General features: G+C 38.6%; 1 protein-coding gene across 8 annotated transcripts in view; it reads left to right on the top strand.

The window, feature by feature from the left end:
• Positions 1-313: 313 nt before the first annotated feature.
• SPHKAP (SPHK1 interactor, AKAP domain containing) overlaps positions 314-18,415 on the top strand; it is a 154,411-nt gene continuing 136,309 nt past the window's right edge. For 2 of the 8 annotated variants that reach the window (XM_070269437.1, XM_070269436.1), the window contains exons 1-2: positions 314-866; positions 12,528-12,781. In XM_070269437.1, the coding sequence (XP_070125538.1) occupies positions 12,769-12,781 (13 nt within the window). In that variant the 5' untranslated portion in view covers positions 314-866; positions 12,528-12,768. The remainder of the gene's footprint in view (positions 867-12,527; positions 12,782-18,415) is intronic. The other 6 variants (XM_023642484.2, XM_070269440.1, XM_070269438.1 and 3 more) reach the window with 5 other exon arrangements.

The following is an 18,415-nucleotide window of genomic DNA, read 5'->3' as shown; positions in this document are numbered from 1 at the left end:
GCTCAAGGAAATACTGAACCAGGCACTTGGGATTTTTGTGACAGCCCTTCCTTCCAGGGTCTAGGTGCTGGCCTCTGATGGATGACCCCTGTCACATGTTTTGAGCTCTCTATGTGCACACAGGCGTCTAACAGATGAGGAATGAGTGAGTCACCATTAAGTAAAATGAATTCGATGAAGAATTTTGAGAATCAAAAACAGGAAAGAAAATCCAAGTAAAGGGAAAGTCTTTAGGAGATCAAAGCGCGCTGTTCTGAGTGGTCAACCACTACATGGCAGGAGAGGAACAAAAGTAAAATCTAGAGAGGCAGCCAGAGGCAGGATGAGCGACCAGTGGGGACTGTGGGCATTGCCAGGAGTAGAATGTGAATGTGGAAAAGTGGATGAACAACTTCAGGGTTCAGATCTGCTGTACCCGAGAGAGAAAGCGAGAGGGGAGGGGACTGGACGGAGGGGCGGGGAGAGAGAAATTGTATCGGAGTCACCTCTGCTGGGCACTGGGAGCGGGAAGGGAAAGCTCAGAAGGAGCGTCTGACAACTGAGACTGGAGCTACGGTGGAGGAGGGCAGGAGCTGGGCGGAAGGGTTGGAGGTTTAGCCAAGCGCTCTTGCAAGATCGGAGGGGCGACGGGAGGGGACCATCGGGCGGTCGCAGCGCTCAGCGCTTCCTGGCCGGGGAGGAGCGTGTGTCCAGCAGCACCGCAGCGGTCCCAGCCTGCGCGCCTCTGTCCCCGCGCGCGTCCCTCCCTGTGCTTTGAGAGCCCGGTCCTCGCACCACAGACTTCCCGTCCCTCGCCCGCACTTTCCTCCTTTCTTCTCTACGCGCCCATCGACAATGGATGGCAACTCCCTGCTCTCCGTACCAAGGTAAGACTCGCTTCCGCCTTTGGCCAAACCGATGCCCCTCAAACTCCGTTTTGCGCTCCGGGGCCCTCAGGAGCTTGCCCTGGGGGCGCTTCGGTCTGCATGGGGCTCCCATGGAGGAGACGGAGGACTCTGCACTTGGAATAAAGTCTGGCCCGGCTGTGCGAGAAGCTCTTGAGCGATCTTGGTCCCTGTCAACTGCCCCATAGGGCATGATGCTGGGTGCGGCCTGCGCGCAGGAGCATGGGATGGGGGGACAGCTCGTGCCCGCCTCTAGGGCCGGGGGCTGGGCTCTGCTCTGCCCGGGGGAAGCCAGGAGCGGGACTTTCCGTGGACGCAGCCTGGAGAGGCTTCCCGCCTTGTGGGGAGACGGGTTCCAAGGTAGAGATGAAAATAGGAGGGAGCAAGACTTGGGCAAAGTACCCTTACATCCCGTCCATCTTGACCTGGGCGAGTGCGTTCAGTTGTTGGCGTGAGAAGGTAAGGGTGGCAGGTTGGGGAGATTGCTCCTAACCCGCCGACCAACACCGAGACTGTGCCTGACTGAGACCCAGGACGGAAAAGACCTCGGTCCGCTCCGGTCCCACCCGCCTCAGTTGCCACCACATCTCCTACCAATTGAAAGTTCCTGCTTAGCATCTCTAGCCGTGCCCTTTCTCTGACTCTACTCCAGTCCCAGGGTCCCCACAGGGAGTAGGTCAGGGACATCACCTTAGACGCTGCCAGCAGGCAGCAACGTGTTTTCCCCTGTTTGCGTCTCCTTCTTTCCCTCTACCCCTGTGCCGCACTCCTTCCAACTCAGACCTTTGTGAATTTGAGAAACTGAGATTTTTATATTTCTTCCCCCATAAACCTCGGGGATAAATTGAGGCTGTAGCGCTGGTTGTGTTCCGCCAGCTGGGCAGGTGGCTTTTGCGCTCTTTGTTCTCCCGCGGAGCGTCCACACCGAGAGCAGAGGATGCCGCTGCTCGCAGGGTGAGGGTGTCCCCCTGCCGCCCGCACACCTCCACCTGTCCTAGGCGAGAGGCTTAGTGTTGCTCATCTTGTCATCCCTTACTTCCTCTTTTCCTGAAGCAAACATCTAGGCAGCTTCCAGCCGAGAATACCAGGCGCTGGAAGAAACCTTTTAAGCCTGCATTCTTAAAGAGCAGCAAAACGCAGCATCCACAGGCTATGCCACACATGTAGCTGATACTACATTGCCAAGTAGCCGAGACGGGGGTGGAAGTGGAGTGGGGGTGGCAGAGGAGGATAGAGACTGTTTTTCAAACGCGTTGAAGGCTGCCATCTAGAGACTTGAAGTATTTATATTCTGCAAAGAAATAGAGCTTTTCCTACTCCACAGGCGTTTCCTCTTTAAGCATCCCTTCGACGGGGGGTGGCAAAGGGCTCTGAAAAGACCTGCGGTAGTTTCTACGCGTGGCCTGAAGCTGCTCCCAAGTGAAAATTCTCTAATCTGGGGACCAAACGCGGCCAAACTACTACCAGGTCTCTCCATTCTGCTCTTATGCATGAAAGGAACAGTAAGAACCCTCAGGAAAATACTTTCAAACTTAAAAAAAATATTGCCACTGATTTTTAGGTAAAAGTGTGAGGTATTTTGAAAGTCAGGCAAACTGGGGATTCGCTTTGTACAGCGTCTGTTCTACTGCCTGAGATCATTAGAACTGAAATGGTGAATTAAACGGTTCCAACATTCCCATAGAGACACTTTAGACAAGAGATTGCTTGCTTGAAATCCAGTTTTGCAGATCAATACTGCTGTGCCTGGATCAGAATTGTATTCCTACTCAAAAGCTGGGACATTTTCTAAAATATTAGAAATGCATTATGCCTACAATTTCTGAAAGTTATTTCTATTGCAGTACTGTAAAATGATCTTTTAAAGAGCAAACCAACTGCAATAATATTGCTCTGTATCTTGTAGTAGCCTATAAAAATGTTAATAAGGATTTAACATCAGCTGCAGCAAATTAAATCTTTGACTTTCACTGTTTGTTCACTACAACACACAACATTCCCACAAATCAGTGTAGCAATACAGCTATTTTACTAGTGCCCTTATTCATATAAAAATATTCAGTTAACTCCAGTAGATGAGTTAATTTGGTCCTCTATTTCATTGAATACAAGAAACCTAATGATATTTAACTGAAAGTCATAGGTATTGATATGGAAAAAATAAACTAGAATTAAAAAAACAGTGTGTAGAGATATTATTTTAGTCATACCACTTCTCCATAAAACCATGAAACTTTGAATTTAAAGAATTGATGACTGGGTAGTCTAGACAATCTTTTTCAAGAAAATGACAATGATCAGGAAAAAATCAAATTATTGTCAATCAATATTTGTGTTGTCTAAATCTGAAACATGTTCAGTATCTAATAAAATTAAGTTGGTGATTATAAATCACTGTTTCTCTTAAGAATTATAAAGCAATTTAAGACATTCTGTTTAAGAAGTGGACTGAGAAAAAATGACAATATATCAAGTTAATTATAGAACATATTTTTTGTGTTGGCTTTTAGATTGTCTTAAATTTTTCAGTGAATCAAAGATATAAATGACTGAAATTTTAATTAAGCAATATTCTATGAAGATTGATCTAAAAATTATATTTGATTCATATACTTTAGAAACTTTGAAGCATGTTTTTTTAAAAAGGAATTGTTGATGGTTCTTTGGAGTATTATACTATGGTACCTTACTCTGTGAAAGTTCCAATTACTTTTTACTATGAATATTTTCATTTTTAAATGTACAATAAATTATGTGGATGACATTGCAGATAAGGTGGGGGGGACATTCTGGTGCACAATTTGGATAACATTGATGTCATGAGAACATATGGGGGCAGGCTAAAAAGCAAGATCATTTTTTTCTTTTTGGTGAGGAAGATTGGCCCTGAGCTAACATCTGTGCCAGTCTTCCTCTATTTTGTATGTGGGACGCCTCCATAGCATGGCTTGATGAGCCATGTGTGGATCCACATCCGGCATTTGGACCCACAAACCCAGGGCAGCCAAAGTGGAGCACACGAACTTAACCACTTTGCCACTGGGTCAGCCCCAGCAGGGTCATCTTTTAAAGCCAACAAGTACTGAAAATATTTTTGCAAATGTAAATAATTTGTCCCCTTGACCATAGCTAAGCTTGAATTTGATGATTAAGAAGGAAGCCATCTCTTATTTCCTACATCTGTTGCATTTTTTGTACTGTATTATTTTGTTCTTTTTGTTTTGTTTGGCTTAGTGGACTCTATTTCAATAATAAGGTTTTTATATGGCTCTTTGAATGAGAAAATCCCCAAAGATGAACTTTTGAAAAAATAATGTATTTAGATTTCTTGTCAGTTTATTTTAACCAAACCTAACTTTAACCTACCATAAAGCCCACCAAAATCTTAAGGTTTTATCTTTAAGAATGTTAGTTCCAGAGGGAAAAGCAACTGGATTTTCTTTTTTAAAGGAGCAAACAACTCAATACCAGAAACTAGACTGAGGTCTTCCGTCAACAAGGTTTTATTGAAAGGTCATCTGTTTTCAAACTCATGTGAAAGGAGAAATTCAAGAGTACGTTTACATTTCTGTGTCCTAGTTATCAAAAATTCTTTCAGCAAAGATTAATCCATCACTTTTAACAAATTGCAGATCAGGGACAAATATCAGATACCGTCTTAAGTATAAACTTAAGATCATTCTCTATCCTGGAATTCATATTCTCCTCAACATCAGGACTGACATGGCCACATCAACCAATTCATATTTCTCAGAGAAACACTGCCCAAGAGGTGCTATTTCTTATTGAGGACGAAAGTGTGATTTAGTAATTTCCGATACCCAGGACTCTGAGATCCCACATTGCTGCCAGATAATGGGTACCTAGAGAAGAGATGGGAATTCTGAAGGCAATTCCCACAGAAACATCATTATAAAAAGTGTATTAATGCTACACCTCACATAGGGACACTTTTAGGGACCCTTAACTTCCATCCGTGTGGTTCCCTTAGTAAAATACCTATCTATTATGAAATAATCAACTTATAAATGAACTATTCGAACTCATCTCATTCACAAGGGGTCACCTTTGTCCAGTACTATTCATTTTAATGGAGTTTTACTCTGTGTGTAAGGTACAGCTACAAAGAATCATAAGTAGGATAAGGGGAAAAGTGATGTATTTGACATCTAGAGACCTGGGGTTTAGTCCTCTTCTGAAATTAATGACGGTGACTGTCTGGGCAAGTTGCTTGACTTGCTGCCCCTCTGTCTTCGCCTGGATACAAGGATATATACACTGCGTACATGGATCTTCTGGGTCCTTACTTCTAACCTTCTAGCATGCCATAGCCTTTATTGTAGCAGACACTCTCAATTGGGCAAGATATTGATGAACCTCTCATTCTCGTGAAAGAGACATGTGAAATCAAGGCATTTAAGAGAACTGAAGCAATACCCACCCATCCAAAAGAAAGCCCAGGTTAGAGAATTGCTTGATTTATTTTTAATGTCCCTCCATTGGAAGAGCAGCGTAATGCTCACAGAAGGTGTAATAAAAGCTCACTCTTTTTAAAAGAATATGGCACAGTTATTAAGATCCTGGTTCTACCACTTAGTAGTTTTGGTTATCCACTCAGGGGCAAAATGCTTATCAACTCTATGACTTATTTTCATCATCTGGAAAATGAAAAATAAGAATGCTTCAAACACTTGAAAAATTTGTTGGGGGTAAGAATTGAAATGGCGTGTGTAAACTACAAGGGGCAGTGAACTTTTAGCTATTGCTGCCTATAATATTTAATAAATTCTTTTAAATATGATTGTTTCATGATAGATTTTTAAAATCAATGCTGGTGCATAGCTCAGTAATTCAGACATGGTCTACTTTATCTGATATTCACATAGCTACTCCAGCTTTCTTTTGATTTACCTTTTGCTATCCTTTTGCTTTTAATCTAAGTCTTCATATTTAAACTTATTTCTTGTAGACCGGGTATTGTATCTTACTTCTTTTTATCCCATCCAACAATCTCTTCCTTTTAATTGTTTTGTTTAGACCATGCACATTTATTATGATTCTTAAAAGTCTGGATTAAAATTCACCAACTAACTAGCTATTTTCTATTTGTGCCATCTATTCTTTGTTCCTTTTTTCTGCCTTCTTTTGGGTTGAGAATGTTTTTAATGACTTCATTTTATCTTCTCATATTATTTACACTCCATTTTAAAAAATTTGTGATTGGCCTGGGGTTTATAATATATGACTTTTAGTAATTTTGAAGGAATATACCTTCAATTTATAATATATCACTTCACATACAGTGTAAGTTTCTTAAAAGTGTATATTCAAATTCTCTTCTCTGATCTTTAATGCTACTGTTGTCATATATTTTATTTTTATGTGTGCTATAAACACTCTATATTACTACTATGTTTGCTTTAAACAGATTTTTTTAGAGCAATTAGAAATAAGAAAAATAATTAATTTTTTTACCCTCATTTATTGATTTCTGATGCTTCATTCGTGTAGAGCCAAGCTTTTGCCTGATGTTACATTCCTTGTGCCCAAAGAACTTCCTTTAACATTTCCTGTAGGAAAGGTATGTTGGCAATGAATTCTCTCAGTTTTTGTTTAGTTGAGGAAATCTATTTTTCTTCTACTTTTTGAAACATATTTTTTTATGAGCATAGAGTTCTGAGTTGACAGGGTGTTTTTCCTTTTATTGTTTTAAAGATGTCACTTTGTCTTTTGGCTTTTATGGTTTCTGCCAAGAAGCTGTTTTCATTCTTATCTTTGTCCTTTCTATGTCACGTCTTTTTTCCCTGCCTGCCTTCAAAATTTTCTTTTCATTTCTCATCTGTTGTTTAGAGCAGTTTGAATGTGATATGCCAAAGAGTGAGTGTCTGTGTGTGTGTGTGTGTTGTATTTATCCTGTCTGGTGTTCTCTGAGCTTCTTGGATCTATAGTTTGGTGTCTGTTATTAACTACAAAAAAAATTCAGCCATGATTTCTGAATATGCTTCCTCCCCTGTTCTCATTCTCTCTTTTCCTTCTAGAATTCCAATTGCACAAATATTAGAATACAGCTCTTGGATGCTCTCTTCTGATTTGGTTTTGTTGTTGTTGTTTTTATTCTTTTTTCTCCTTTTGTGTCAGTTTATGTAAATTGTATTGACCTGCCTTCAAGTTCATGGAATCTTTCCTTTGCTGAGTTGATTCTACTAAAGGATTTATCAAAGGCGTTCTTCACTGAGTGATTGTATTTTGCATTTCTAGCATTTCCATTTGATTTTTCTTATAGTTCTGCCTCTCTACTGAAATTATCCGTGTGAGCCTATGTGCCATCGCCCTTTTCCATCAGAGATATTAAAATAGTAATCATTACTTTGAATTCCTTGCTGTATAGTTTCAACATCTGTGTCATAGCTGAGTCTGGTTCTATGCTTTGTCCCTTGGAAGTGTGTGTGTGTTTTTTGCCTTTTGCTCCAACCTTTTAATTTTTTAATGAAAGCAAGATATCTTGTCTAGGGTAATAGAGTTTCCCCAAGTGGAAACTGGAAGTCAGTGCCAATATTTTATCCTCATTTTAAAGATGAAGAAATTTAGACTCAGAAAGGTTAAATGAGTTGCCCAAAGTCACTCAACTAGCGAGTGACAGAGTCAGAACTTGAGCTGTGGTTTTCAAACTTCAAATCCTATGTTATCTGACTTCATCATTGTTCCTCTCTACTTCCTAATGCATGTACAGTTCCCACCCTGGTGGCCTCTGAGACACTCATTCATGCCACATGGCTTCATTTATTTCAGACACTTTTGACCTCCTATTCCAAGAAAGTTACTGAAGCATATATGATGACGAGTAAGAAACGGTTCATGCCCTTGATGAGCTTAGCATATAATTTCAACAGCCACTTTTTCAAAATGCCTATTGATTCAATCTTTCTAGAACTATAGTCTCAGAATCAAAATCAGTTAAGAAGACCAGTGGATGCTATGAGGTTTTTTTTTTTTCTTCCTCTTCTCCCCAAAGCCCCCTGGTACATAGCTGTATATTCTACTTGTGAGTGCCTCTGGTTATGCTATGTGAGATGCTGCCTCAGCATGGCTTGATGAGAGGTGTCAGGTCTGCGCCCAGGATCCAGTCCAGTGAAAACCTCGCCCTCCAAAGCAGAACAAGCAAACTTAATCACTTGAACATGGGGCTGGCCCCTACTATAAGATTTTTGACACAACCACCAGGAAGCAATGGAAACCTAGGGTGTGACAGCCAAAGGAGTTAAGCACATGAATTTACAAGTTTGTGACTATTCCCAAAGAAGTGTAAGAATACAGACACTGAAACCTCCACCTGCATACCACGCCACATTTAATTTATGCCTGAGATAGAAGAGGTGACATATTCAGACATGATTTGAGAGAATTTTTCTCTAGAAAAGATACCATGCAGACCAATGTGCTTTTTTTTATTCCTTTCATTTAAAATACATATTATGATTATGTGTCACTTCATGGCGATACATTCTGAGAAATGCACCAGGTGATTTTGTCATTGTGTGAACATCAGAGATTGCACTTACACAAACCTAAGTAGTAGGCATCGCCTACTACCCATCTAGGCTAAATGTACTAATCTTATGTGACCACCATTGTATATGTGATCTGTTGGTGACCAAAGTGGTGTTATTCAGCACGTGACTCTATATGGCCAAATTATTGGAACAGTTAACAGAACTTCTTAGAATAGCCATGGTTTTAGAAGTACAAGTTAGTTCAGAAACACATAAAAATGTTGTATTAGTTTCTATTTCTTCTGTAACAAATGGCCATAAATTAGTGGCTTAGAACAACACAAATTTATCTTATAGTTGTATATGTCAGAAGTCTGATGTAGGTGTCACTGGATAAAATCAGGGTGTTGGCAGGGCTCCAGTCTCTTCTGGAGGCTTTAGTGGGGAATCTGTTTCCTTGCCTTTTCCATCTTCCAGAGGCTGCCTTCATCCCTTGCCTCATGACTCCCTTCCTCCATCTTCAAAGCCCGCAATGGTGGATTGAGTCCTTCTTACATCACTTCTCTCTGACTTCTGATCTGTTCTTCTGCTTCCCTCTTTCACTTTTAAGAACCCTGGACTTTACATTGATCCATCCAGATAATCCGTGGTAATCTCCTTATATCAAGGTCAGGTGATTAATAACCTTAATTCCATCTTGAACCTTGATTCTGCTTTGCCATATGAAAACATATTCACAGGTTCTGGGGATTTGAACATGGACCTCTTTGGGGGCTCATTATTCTGTCTACCGCAGACATTAATTTAATTAAGAAATTCAGCATGCTCGCTTTCAAATGGCATTTAAGATTCTGCTAGGAGTGATATCTCTCTTTCTCTTTCTCTCCCTTCTTCCCTTCCCCTCCTTATTTCTTAAATAAACGGGAAGAGTGACAAGACTATTTGTTCCTCTACTGCAATGTATGAGTAACTTACTATGACTGAACTGAAATAACCACTCAATTCCTGAAGCTTACTCGAGAGCATAAGGCCACATCAGGGTAGATCTGGAGACCCTACAGAATCCACTCTTTGGCACATCTGTTTGTTGCATGGTCATTAATGCTATTCAGAAAATATTTCCAATTGTGCCAGTAAGCATAGGGCAGAATTGCACTTGATCTTCCTCTAGGTAAAAGGTATAACCACATGACTTGCTTGAGCCAATGCAAAGAGCACAGAAGGGACATATGTCTCTTCCCAGTGGAAGTGTTCAAGAGCCAATGTGCAATTTGTTTCATTTCTACTAATTTCTGTTGTGGTGAAAAACAGATTTCACATAGTGGCGGCTTCATCTGCCTAAGTTTCAGGATGAGTAGAACTTGGAGCAGAGCCCTTAGCCAATCCATGATGGAGACGTAGTATAAGCAAGAAATAGACCTTTGTGGTTTTAATCCCTTGGGATTTTGGAGTTGTTTGATAGTGCAACATAACCCAGCCCATCGTGTCTGACCCTGCCACCTTCAGAGTTGAAATGGTAGGTGGTCTGATGGGCTGTAGGCTGGCTTGTGAAGTTTCAAAGGGATCTCAGAGAATTCTCTTTTTGTTCTGGACTTCAAAATATCCTCTTCACTCTATTCCTGGAAGTAGCGATATGAGGATAGGGTTGGAGAAAGGGAGGAATGGAACTCAACTTGAACAGAAGCAGTCAGGAAGCAGGCCCTGCGGACCAGCTCAGATAATGACAATAAATACCGTGGCCTGTATGTCTCTCCCCCTACAGGCAAGGAGTTTGAACTGGGAATCACACTCATCCTGCTATCAATTCACACATTGCCTATTTCACACTCTCACACAGCTGCTGCTATTTTGGGATACCATGGTGTACAATATACACATTCAACCCATGCAAATTCAGTGCTACATGTTTCTTTTCCTTTTTCATTCTTTCATTTCTCTTTGACTCCTTATTATTAAAAATTTATGGTAATCTTATATTTAACTTGTATTTTCTATTACATGTTGCACATTTTCTATAGTATACACACACTTACAAATAATTTAAGACTTTTTCACAAAATCCAACATGCCATAATTTATCAGCCTCTTAGGGGATTTTCAAAGGTTATTTTGACTTCATTCAATTTTCAAGATAGGCAATTACATTAGACCCCCAAATCCCACATTAGATTCTTCCAATGCTGCAACTGGCAACATGCTGATTTTAGGAGCATGTCAACATGAGATGAGAAGATTGGAGAGTCAGTTATCAGGCAACAATAATTGAGCAGTCACTCTCTCCTGAACTTCAAGATTCTGGGATGCAGTAAGAGTTGCTGCGCTCCTTGAATATCAGTCCTCACGTCCACCTGAGGGCCACTGAGATTGCTGCGAATGGAAGGAGACATGCTAGGAAGTAGATACTCAGCACACTTCAACTCCAGTTTCTCTTCTCATTTTCCGAGTGACCTCTCTTAGACTAACCAAATTGATCCCTTCTTCTCTTACGTGATTCTCAGCAGCATTTGACATGATTGACAGATGACCCCTAACTTCTTAAAACAATTTTTCCTTATGGAGAAATTTACCTATAAAATACGCCTTTTGAAATATCAAGCACTTTTCTCCCTGTGCTGGAGAAATGGGAATCTTAGGGCTACAAAGGATTTTGGTAAAATTCATCTTACCCAATCCCCTTCGCTTACAGATAACAAAACTGAAGTCAAGAAAAATTAAATGAATGACTCAAATCATACAAATATTTATAGATGGAGCCGAGAATAAAACATCGGGCTCCTGATTCCTATATTTACCCCCACATTGGGTTTGTTTAAAATAATAATAAACTTCAACACAGTTGAAGCTCTTGGGATTTTCTCATACAGCAGAACTTGTCTATCACCCACGTCTGACTACTTTCTTTACTTTTCCTTAAGAAATATAATATCTATATAAATGCTCATGTTTCTATTTCACTTCAGCTGCCAGAAATCCCAGAAATAAATTCAAAGTTCAATTATAACAACTGTGTAGGAGTTTATTACCTGAATATCTGTGCTGTTTTTAACCATAATACTCATCTCCTGTTATGATTTTTATTTTTCTTAGCTCTGAATTTTAACTTATGTTTCACTATTTTATTCTATATACCTTTTCTGTTAGCTGTCACAGATTCTTAGAGGAACAAGATGGAATATCCATCATTAAATCAATCATGCAATCAATCAATGAATCATTTTTTAATAAGAAATGCAAAAGAATAACTTTCCTGTGTATTAAAGGAATTAAATTGATCTATGGCAAATTGGAACCCATATAAAATAATGATCTATTAACATTTAATTAGACTTTCTTTCATTATAGACGAATTATATCTTTTCAGTTATAGGCAGTTTCTTTAAAATGATTATTAGATTATTAAGATTAACGTAAAACCAACTGCTTTAGAATAAACATATAATAAAATAGAATGCTAAAGTTTAGTGAGATGTATTTCTCAATTATTTATTAAACATGATGTTACACATACATTTTAAATATATGTACATATGTAATGGATATCAATTTGTATCAAGAGTATCAATGTCTAAAAGTGCCTTTTTTATATTATATATCTTACAGTTTACTGTACTTTGCTCAGGTATTAAAATGCACTAAATAAAATGAGAAGAATTTTTAAATAATTAGTTTTGCTTCCAAAGATACAAGAAGAATGAATAATTTTCTCTGTTTATTCTTCAGTATTAACATAAGTCAAACAACGCACTTAATTGCTTTTTGCCCTAAAAATCTATAATTTTGAAGATAATAATAATAACACAATAATGCAATAAATGTCTTTTGATAGATTGTGCCTATCAATAGACTTATCCATTCATTTACAGTTTGAATAGCCAATTCTTCCACTTAATTTATGCAGACAAATAAATTAAAGAATTAATCTGGATAATTGAAACCAAAAATAGAATTCAGATAAAAAAATAAATAAAGGACCAATTGAAGTCATTTTTTTCTATGTGAAATCTTGGCTCCACATAATGTGCTCATTGCTGACTCATGCACTCAGTATAACCTGAAGATTTTTAGTTCTTACTTTTTTTTATTCCTGAATCAATGATGCTTCAAAATAACAATTAAAAAAGTACATACACTTCCCTTGTGTAATTATCAACAGGTCAGTGATCCGACCCGTCATGCTGTGAAACTATTACTCTTCCTCTCTTGCAATGGTGGAAAAAAGGTGATGACTTCATTGGAACTGTGTCATTTAGAAAACGAGCTGCAGTTTCATCACATGAATCGCTATAAAAGAAGTGTCCAAGGAAGAGATTCCATAGCCAGAGAACACGTTATCCAGAGAAGCTGTCATCCCAACCTTAATCACACTCAGCCCTGGTGGACTGTAGACATTCTTCATGAAGAAAAAGGGTATAGACAAAATATTAATAAAGCATTTTCCTCAGTATCTCTACTGGGTCTAAGATATTTTCCATGCAATGAATAAGGATATAAATAAAGAAGGGGGAAGAAAAGGTGAAGCTCCAGTCCAAGCTTTAACTCTGAGGATTATATGGGACTGGAGTGAATGTTTGGGAATGGGAAAAAGAAAATGGAGGGGAAAGCTTACTTTCTTACTTGAAAGAAAAGAGTGAAACCTAGTAACTTGAATGCCACCTTTGTCATGTAAGGATACTTAGATCCTGGAAAAGGACGTATAAAGTAAATTCACTATGAAGAAGACTAAATGTCGTTAAATAGTGAACAAAATTAATATGTTTGATTGAGAATTTATCCTTAAAAATAATAAAATTTATAAAAATTAGCCCATTTTATCAACATTTTAAAAATAAAAAGTAAACATGAATTATGAAATAAATAATGAATTACGTGTTGATTGGATTAGATCATAATTTTCCCTTCAAAATTGTGTGTCAACTTGACACTTTTTGTCACAAGATTGTAAACAGTGTCAGTTCTGTAAATATATTCAACAGCCTCATCAATTTTGCCAACTCTCCCTTTAATTAGTTGATTCCCAAATCAGTCTCTTGTGAAGTATCTGTCATGTCATCCTCATTAATTTTCTTTTCTTCCAATATTAACTGATCTCACTGTGCCAGACTCATTTGGTGATGATTTGACATGTGATAAAGAGTTCTCCAACATCATTTTCTTCTCCTTGCAGAATTCCTGCACCTTCTGCAACATTTGTCATTTCAATTGATTAGCATTTTATTTAAATCAAAGTCACAACCTCTTAAATCATCAACAGGCAATAACCACCAAAGGTGTGGATGCATCAGACAGAGATAAACACTGGATTTAAGTGAAGAGGGGTCTTCACGGGATACTAGTTGTTAGCCATAAATCCATTTGCTTTCTTATACAATCTTAGAATTGTAGGGACTGGCTAATGAATAAGAAGGACACCTAATCTTTGGGGTGACAATTTCCAATGACTTTGAGTTTACCAGATTTTCTCCAGGGAACAGCACTCCTGAAAATCTTTTCCATTTTTGCAAACATTATCTGCAGGTGAATGAATTATCTAGGAAACAATGCAGGTACAATCGAATATTTCAAAAATTCAGACTTCTGGGAAATTCACCCCTATAGTTAAGATTACAGAGATTTTTCTCTTTCTATAATTTCTCACAATTATTAGTCTATTTTTTAATGCACAGGTAGTAATTTGAATGTATGAAAAGCACCAAATGGCATTCTGGGAAGATAGAAGACCCTCCATAAATGTCAATCCCCTTCTCTTCTCTTTCTATAAAAGTATAATTTTGCTCAAAGTCTAAAAGGCAGCAAGTAGATCAATTGGATTAAGACTGTGTGGTGGGTCTTCTGACAGTGTCTGTGGTGACCATGTCCTTCGTGAGATAGATGCATATCTAGTCCCTAACAGTCACTAAATCACTGATCTCTATAATGGATCCCACTTGTCTCTCAGGCAGGCAAAAAATATGCTGCCATGGAAACTAGCTCCTTTATGGAGAATTGGGGTCAAATGTAAGAAAGATACATCTTTGAAAAATAAAATTTACTCATTCATTTATTTATTCAGTACAGATATTGACCCCCTTATGTACGCCAGATAATATCAGCTGAATATGTAATAATGAACACAGATAGAGCCACCCCCATTGTCATGGAACTTCAATATCAGTGAGACAGAAAGACATTAGTCAAATAACAGCATCAGTGGGTATATAGCAAATCGGCAAGTGTGGTCCAAAGGAAAAAGAACATGGTCTTTGAAGACATATAACAATGATCCAAACTTAAATGGGAGACGTAAGAAAGGCCTCTTGAGGAAGAGTGCTTCTGTCCGTCAGAACAGCCATTGGAAAAGTCCTGGATCAAGAAAGCAGTGGGGTGTTTAAACAACTCCAGGTAAGCGCCTGGGGTACGGGACGTGAGGAAGAGCATAGCGACACATGAGACCTGAAAGTCAGATAGGAGCCAGAATATGTTAAGCCTTGGGAGCCACTGAGTCTTCATCCTAAAAGCAATGGGATGTCATTGGAGTTTTTCAAGCTAAAGATGGCTTGGAAGCCCTAACTGAGATAATGTGTATAAAGAAAATAGCCCAGTGCCTGCATATTTTAAATGTTCCATAAACAGACACTGTTATAGTTGCTTATCAATTATAATTTCAACGTCACAATGCTTGGAGGTGAGATAGGGAGGGGAATAGAGAGCTAAGATCACAGGATCACCAGAAGAGGGTTATTCAAAGCGGCAACTGTCATTAAAAGGACACTTGAAAAGTATTTCTTGAGTTTCAAGCTACATAAGGACATCTTAAAACAGACATCCAACGGGTTGGCCATATGTCAAGCAGATAGAGAAGGGAACCCAGAGGATTCCAGAGGGCTTCGTCATGATATTTGTTGAGATATTACTGTATTCTCAACTGCACATACAAGCAAGGTGTCATACAGCCCATATCTCATGCTATAGCTTTTTCTCACTCCCAATTCTAATCCTCCTGAATTTTGATTCTTTTGATATTTTTCTTATTTTCCTCATAGGTGCCATGTTCATTCTGTAGAATTCAGTCTCTCAGACTTTAACCTTTCATACTCTCTAGGACATGCCTCAAATTTGCCTCCGGTTCTTCCCACTCCTGGCCATTTGAACCGCCTCCAGACTGGAGCTGGATGTGGTTGGCCTCTTGGCCCTATCATAAGGGGTAAAATAACACAGACTGTGTTGAAAAAGAAAGAAGTAAAGTACAATCACAATTATCTTATAAGTGTGTATTTTATTTTCACATGGCCCTCTTGAGTCTGAAAAAGAGGAAAGTAGGTAGAGAATGCAGTTAGAGAGCAATTTTGGCAATAAATAGGAGGTTGTATGAATGGATGATCCACACTGAACACTGGCACTGATTACATTCACTAGTTAATTGCTCACTTCTCCCTGATGCTTTGCTGTAGTGCACAACCATGGGAGAAACGGATCTGCGAGTGTGTTGTCCATTCTGCTGCATAATTCTTGACCTTTTGCAAGTATATCAGTCATAATTAGCTTCACTAAAGTTGGCATGCTGTTGTGCCCCTGGCATTTCCACATCATTCTTGTGCATTTTTGCAGCAGGCTAATAACCATAGCTTAATAAAAAGCAACACTATATAAAATTTGGTTCTTTGTTTTTCTCGGTAACTCTTCTTTCCTTTTAAGAATCATAATTATTCAACCTAGACAAAACATCTATGGCCATCTAAATTGTCTGGGAAAATACTTCAGCCTAGGCATTTATTTCCAAGGCTCTCCAATGAAGCTTTCCTGCCAATGGTAAAATAATCAGACTCACACAAATTCCCTTGTCTCTGTAAGACATTCCTGCCCTTAGGGACATATACTGCTCCTAGCTTTCTTCACTGCCTCCCCCAAATAATACCTTCTTTACTCCCGTATTAATAGGCGAAAGTAATAGATGCACCTGCAATGAGGCAAATAGACTCAGAATTCCTCTGAAAGCAATTTCTATAAAAGAACAAATAGAAAAAGAGGATAACAGGTGTTCCATTGCTAACTATCCAGCTGCTTCATTCTTTTCTCATCAAGTCCTGCTTTCTTTGAGACTGTGGGTGGAGAGCCCTGAAATATTCAAATATACATTCAATCTTTCAAGTCATTTGGCTATTTTCTTTCTGTGATATTCAATACACAACTCTCGGAACATTTAATTTAATTTGGGTGCTGTGTAGACAGTGCTTTGCAATGGAAAAACCCCAAGGCGTGCAGTTGGAGTACCTGGGTTTAAGATCATATTTTTTGATGTATTGTGTGACTTTGGCAAAATTATTCAACTACCCTGAACTTAGATATTAATGTTTCCTGACCCAATTCTCATTGTGTACAGAAAACACTGGACAAACTGTGTGAAAATACTCACTTTATAAGAGTAATATTGGTATGTTAATTTCCTTAATCTCTTACATATTTTACTTTTACATATTGCTTTTTTTGTCTTTCTCCTCCAATACAACATAAACTCATGAAGGTGAGGATTCTTGTCTGCTTTATTCACTGCAGTATCTTGAGCACTTCACACAAAACTTGGTGCTCTGTAGCTATTTGTTGAAAGAATAGAAAAATGAATGTGCATGCAGATTTCCACTTAGTTTGACAATTGCGTAGAAAAGATTATGTTCTTTTTGCTCACAAAGTGGCTAATGGAACTGTTAACACATTGTCAGAAAGAAATCCCGTTTTGATTGAGCATTTCAAGAGAAATTAAATGCTTGTGTGTTTCTAGAAGATCTTGCCTTAGAAACTGAGAAGTTCAGAAGTAAATCTGAATCAGTGACCAGAAGGTCTGGGATCTATGACTATGATTATTCATTGATGTTAGCCCTTGCACTTGTCATTTTGGCTGAAGGGATAAGCCTTACTCCACCTACAGTAGAGAAAAATTGAGCTGTTCAAGCAATCACACAATACACATCAGGAACACTAATATAAGTAAAACTTCCTCGTGATTCCTGTATACTTTCTCACAATCGAGATATAGCTATACTTGAGGACATGCATGTCAGATGCTTTGGAAAATCATAATGTAGACGCTATGAAAGCATATGCACAAGATAGTAATCTTATCTCAAAATAGGTCTTGAGAAAAAAAAAGTCTTGTTCTCTTAGCTGGTGTATCGTAGCTTAAATCTTTCACAAGGGAAGATATATCTACCCATGATGATTTCCTATATAGGACACATTCGGTTCCACTTTGCCGAGAAACAGGCTGATAAACGGGATGCCTGCTGAGTTCCCTCCCTGAGCTACAATTAACAATGGCTCCTAACTTCGAGGCTTTGATTTGTCCTTCTTGCTTGTGCCACACAGAAGTTCTGTTTCCTGTTTGCAACTACAATTTGCAACAAATATTAGATTTACAGGATTTCCCTTAGATATATGTTTTTTAACACTCTTGAACAATTTAGATATAAAAGAATAACTGTTTACAGGCACAAAGCAGCCTCGAAGTCTCTTTACATAATCTCCCTAGCTGGATTTGCTCACTTTATGCGCTCAGCTCACTTTTCTCAGTGGTGTCTAATGAGGCAACAGCATGAAGCTGCTGTGCCAATGGTTATATTGTCCTGATAACGATTCATCTGCTCAGGCTCAGTAAAATTCCGTGCTCTACTTCCCCTAGAAATGATGAAATGTGATTTCCAAGAACAAGTCAATATTTCTTGAATCTTGGCTATTTGAGAATCTAAGGTGTTATAAAATCTGAAATGCAGATCTATATCATATTTCTTTATGGTCTTTTTAGTGAGCGACCTTCTTTTGTTGCTATGATTTATAGGTTACATAATGCTTGAGGGTGTCATAATAATAGTTGCATATAGATTATAGCTATTTAACAATCTGTGTTCCTATTGCTTTATTCTCTTCTACCTTTAGAAAGCAAAGGATTCTTACTCATCAAATTTTATCCTAGAAATAGCTACCACTGAAAAAGTGAATAGAGTATATGCATTGCTAAACTTCCAACAGAGGTCCTGGTCCCAGCTCTAGGCCTTGATTTCATCTTCTGAAAGC

Source organism: Equus caballus, chromosome 6, assembly GCF_041296265.1.
Source record: "Equus caballus isolate H_3958 breed thoroughbred chromosome 6, TB-T2T, whole genome shotgun sequence".
In the NCBI taxonomy this organism is placed as follows: domain Eukaryota; kingdom Metazoa; phylum Chordata; class Mammalia; order Perissodactyla; family Equidae; genus Equus; species Equus caballus.
This window is presented reverse-complemented; position numbering and strand designations above follow the sequence as displayed.